General features: G+C 52.0%; 1 protein-coding gene across 1 annotated transcript; it reads right to left on the bottom strand.

The window, feature by feature from the left end:
• Positions 1-1,177: 1,177 nt before the first annotated feature.
• Positions 1,178-2,519, bottom strand: LOC119274516 (probable calcium-binding protein CML16). The gene has a single exon (XM_037555220.1). It carries the CDS (start codon positions 2,097-2,099, stop codon positions 1,539-1,541), a length of 561 nt encoding a protein of 186 aa, XP_037411117.1. The 5' UTR covers positions 2,100-2,519; the 3' UTR covers positions 1,178-1,538.
• Between the last annotated feature and the right edge of the window lie 1,694 nt (positions 2,520-4,213).

The raw sequence follows: 4,213 nt of genomic DNA, 5'->3' as shown, positions 1-4,213 counted from the left end.
GATGGGCAGGGGCGCGGGGTCTCGGGCGAAATAACTGCTCGGACCCTACCGCCAGGGGTCCTGGCGATAGGGTTAGACAGGCTACCGCCAGGTGCCCTGGCGGTAGGGTGCGACGGAGGGGGACGGCGGCCATTTTCACGTGCTGACGTGGATTAGTACCCTACCGCCAGGGGCCCTGGCGGTAGGCTGTATAACCCTACCGCCAGAGACCCTCGCGGTAAGAAAAAGGGTCAAATCCCGAATTTTTTCCGAACCGGGGTCAGATCCTAAGTTTGTATCCAACAAAGGGGGCACAAAGCCAACATGCCACGCCACAACGACGACTATAGAACTAACTAGATCAACGTAGCTTCCACCACATAGCGCGTAGGGGACTCGGCAAGTGGGAGGTAGGACCTAACCGTACCTTAAGAAGATAACGCACAGAATGCGTCACCGATGAAATAGATAGCGCCCCTGGGGGCCATGTCCGAAGGGGCAACCCGCACCAAGAGCGAGACATCCTAAAGTCCAGCTCCGAGGACTCTGCGAACCGCCAAGGCATCAGCTTCATGAAGAAAATGACGTCGTGTCTCCGTCCCCGCCTGTTTCGGAGAACCGGAACAAGGGTTTCCTTCGACGTTGGAGGTAGGACATAATCAGGACCATGGCAGCACCCGCAAGAGGGATCGACACATGCAGGCGTCGTCGCTGCCAGCATAGGCAAGTCGTGCGGAGATTCCCCCGGACCATGACCGGAATCCAAACCATCAAAGACACGACAATGGAGCAGGTCGCCAGGTGAATCCCCCTCCCCCCTCTCAGGAAGGAAAGTCTTGCTCATCAACGATGCAGAGAGGTAACACCTAACGCCGCCGTCCTCCCGCCACCAATGACGACCACGCCTGGCCGTCCTTGCCTCACCAGGGCAAAGACCCGTCGGGCCGCCGCACTGGCATCCAGGATCCACAGCATGCCGCAACCTACCAGAATCCCACCACCACGCACGCCAACCATCAGACAGTGCCGACCCCGACCATCGCCGGCACCACGCCAACACCTCCGGCCATCCCCCATGCTGCCCCCCGCAGCCGTGGTGGCACAATCTCCGTCGGGGTCCCCTGGTGGGGCGAATAATACATAACAAAATTTTAAAGCCAAGGAAATATAATTAATTTTCTTCGGAGTCCCCGTGAAATCATTTAAAAGCATATGCTTAAAAATATTCAACATCTTGAAAATAACAATACATGCATTGTCTAGTGCCAATATAAATAATGTTGACGATGCATTGGGTATCACCCTTGAACATCAACATCGCACTGACCGAACTGATAAATCCATTCTCATGTGAAAATGAAATAACAGGATGCCCACACTCGGAGAAAATATCCAGTACTAGTACTACTACCGTGCACACACAACTGTTACCGTAGAGGTACAGCACAACAGTGGCAATTGCACATTGATCCTTATTCCCAATTTTTACCTTCTTCGGAGTTCAGACCAGAACACTATGCCCAACAGGTACTGCAATTACAACAATTTACAATAACGGATCACTCCTTCTTGGGTTTGTTGCTGTCAGGCACGGCGGTCGCTTCGGGTTGAGGTGGCGCGCCGGCGTCACCGGCGGTCATCATCTTCTTGAACTCGTCGAAGCCGACGCAGCCGTCGCCGTCAACGTCGACGGAGGCGATCATCTTCTCGCACTCCTCGGTGCTGCATCCCTCGCCGATGCGGGCGAGGACCTTGCTGAGCTCGGCGACGGAGATGCGGCCGTCGCCGTTGATGTCGTAGATGTCGAAGGCGTCGCGCAGCTCCGCGTCCAGCTCGCGCTCCCCGCGGCCGCGGCCGTGGAAGGCGGCGAACTCGCCGAGGTCCACGTAGCCGTCGCGGTCGGTGTCGAGCTCGTCCATCATGGACGCCACCTCGCGGCCCTGCGCGGACTCGGTGGCCGGGGGCGCGATGGCGCGCGACACGGCCGCCAGCTCGGACGGCGAGATCCGGCCGTCGCCGTCCGTGTCGAAGCGGGAGAAGACCTTCTTGATCTCGATGTCCTCCGCCGCCGCCGGCTTCTTCGCCTGCTGCTGCTGCTGCTTCTGGCCGGCGCTCGACATGGCCCAAGACTTGAGGCTCTCGGCGGTCGCGGCGAGCTGGCTGAGCTTCAAAGATTCAGAGCTCAAGTGGCTGGTTGTAGTGATGGAGATCGAGGAGCTTCTTCGACTTGAATGTGGTGGGATGGGTGGAGGTTGCAGTGGGCACTGGGGTATTAATACCGGCGAGCACGCGCTACGGACGCGCACCGACCACCCTCCCTCCTTCCGGATAAAGAAGTGGAGTAACTCCGACGCGGGGAGGGGAGCGGCGAGCGCGTTGTCTTCTCTTCTCCCGGTTGCGTGGGGCGGCGCGTCGGCCAGGCGTGGCTTCGCGGCGATGGGCAAGCGTACGGCCGGATGCGCGCGATGCGAATCTCGGTGTATGGGCGGACTTTTCCGCGTCCCGCCGAGCGGCAGGTTCCTCGGTGCTCGAGAGAAGTCAGCAGCTCGCGTGAATCACCGGCCACGTCCGCGTCTGCGTCTGTCGCGGACCGGATTATTTATTCCTTTGCCGGCCTGGTTCGTGGAAGTTGTCGCCGTGAGCGGCTACGGTGTAGCGGGTGTGCGTGGCCGAGGGATGGACACATGACGCGGCGGGCGTGGACGGAGCGAGATATCCTCCCATCCATGTGAGGTCGTTGCTCGTGGCGTCCCATCCTTGCCTTCTTGGCGTGTAACTTTTCAGAATAAAGGTTCTCTTTTCACAACAAAGGTTCGTGCAGGATATCATGGCCGCCACTCCCATTTTCACTGCGCTGGTGATTTTTACTAGTTTGGGGGTACATATAGGTTAATTTACGGAAATACTATCTAGCGAACGTTCGCTGAGATTCCAACCCTGGCGAACGCTCTCTTCACCGTTGCATGGATCTTGGCGCGGCCCTCTGGCCACATAGGATTGCTGAAGTCGTTCGCTATCACCTGACTCCAGGCGGACATGCTCTGTTCTTTCCAAAAATTACAAGGCCGTTCGACTCCCATGGCATGAAGGGTGTGTGCACTCAAAAAACATCTGCATAATACAAATGTCATAGTACGATATTTGGCAAAATCATAACATAAGTAGGCGACAGAGGGGAGGGGAGCGATGTCGCGATGGCGTGCACCAATGGGGCCCTTGAGCGGAGGGTCTGGTCGAGCGGTGGCTGGCCGATTAAGGTCACATTCTCTTACATAGCGGGAGGAAATAGACAGTGCGGGATATTGGGTTGTTAGGACTGTGGGTTTATTGGCTGAAATAACCAAATTGACAAATTCTGGGTGAGCCACGACCCACCGGTCCGCCAATGGTACTAACCCCGCGATGATCCCACATTTTTTTTTCAAGAATGAGATGAACCCATATACCATAATCCTTGTGTGTCGCACGGTCCAATAAGCCGCATGGTGAATCGCGCTGGATTAGGTTCGAACCAACAATTCCTTCGTAGTGGGCGATCGGCTTACCACTAGACTATAAGTAGAGCATTGTGCATTTTGGGATTGAAACTCTTTCTATGTTTTCTAAGCTAAATTTGTCCACAAATTCAACTTTTGATTTAAAAAAGTTTGAAATCCAGATGTTTTAACATTTTTTTAAAGAACGTAAATCCCTTTTTTAGAGGGCATTTTTTTCTAACTTTCCATGTGCCTTTTTTGTTTATAGGTAGCATAGCACTTTTTTGCTTTTATTATTGTAGGTACCATGCCACTTTTATTACAGGCCACATGGCAGTTTTTTTATTAATAAGAGATTTGCAATTAATAATTAATAAGATGCCAATCATTAAGAGGATGGATTTTATAATTAAGAGCATGGCATTTTTATTATTAGAAAGGCATCATTTTTATTATTAATTATATGTTAATTTTATTATTGGGGACATGGCGTTTTCATTATTTGTTGACATGTCATTTATATTATCAGGAGGATGGCAGTTTAATTATTACAGGATGAAAGTTTTATTATATAGAGCAGGTCATTTTCATTATTATTGACATGCCATTTTTATTTTTAGGAGGATTACAATTTTATTATATAGAGCATGCCATTTTTTTATTATTATCGACATGTCATTTTTATTGTTAGGAGGATGACATTTTTAGACTGGCATTTTTTATTAATTGTTAACAGGATGACAGTTCTATTATTAGGA

The sequence above is a fragment of the Triticum dicoccoides genome, chromosome 3B (genome assembly GCF_002162155.2).
Source record: "Triticum dicoccoides isolate Atlit2015 ecotype Zavitan chromosome 3B, WEW_v2.0, whole genome shotgun sequence".
NCBI classification, from domain to species: Eukaryota; Viridiplantae; Streptophyta; class Magnoliopsida; order Poales; family Poaceae; genus Triticum; species Triticum dicoccoides.
This window is presented reverse-complemented; position numbering and strand designations above follow the sequence as displayed.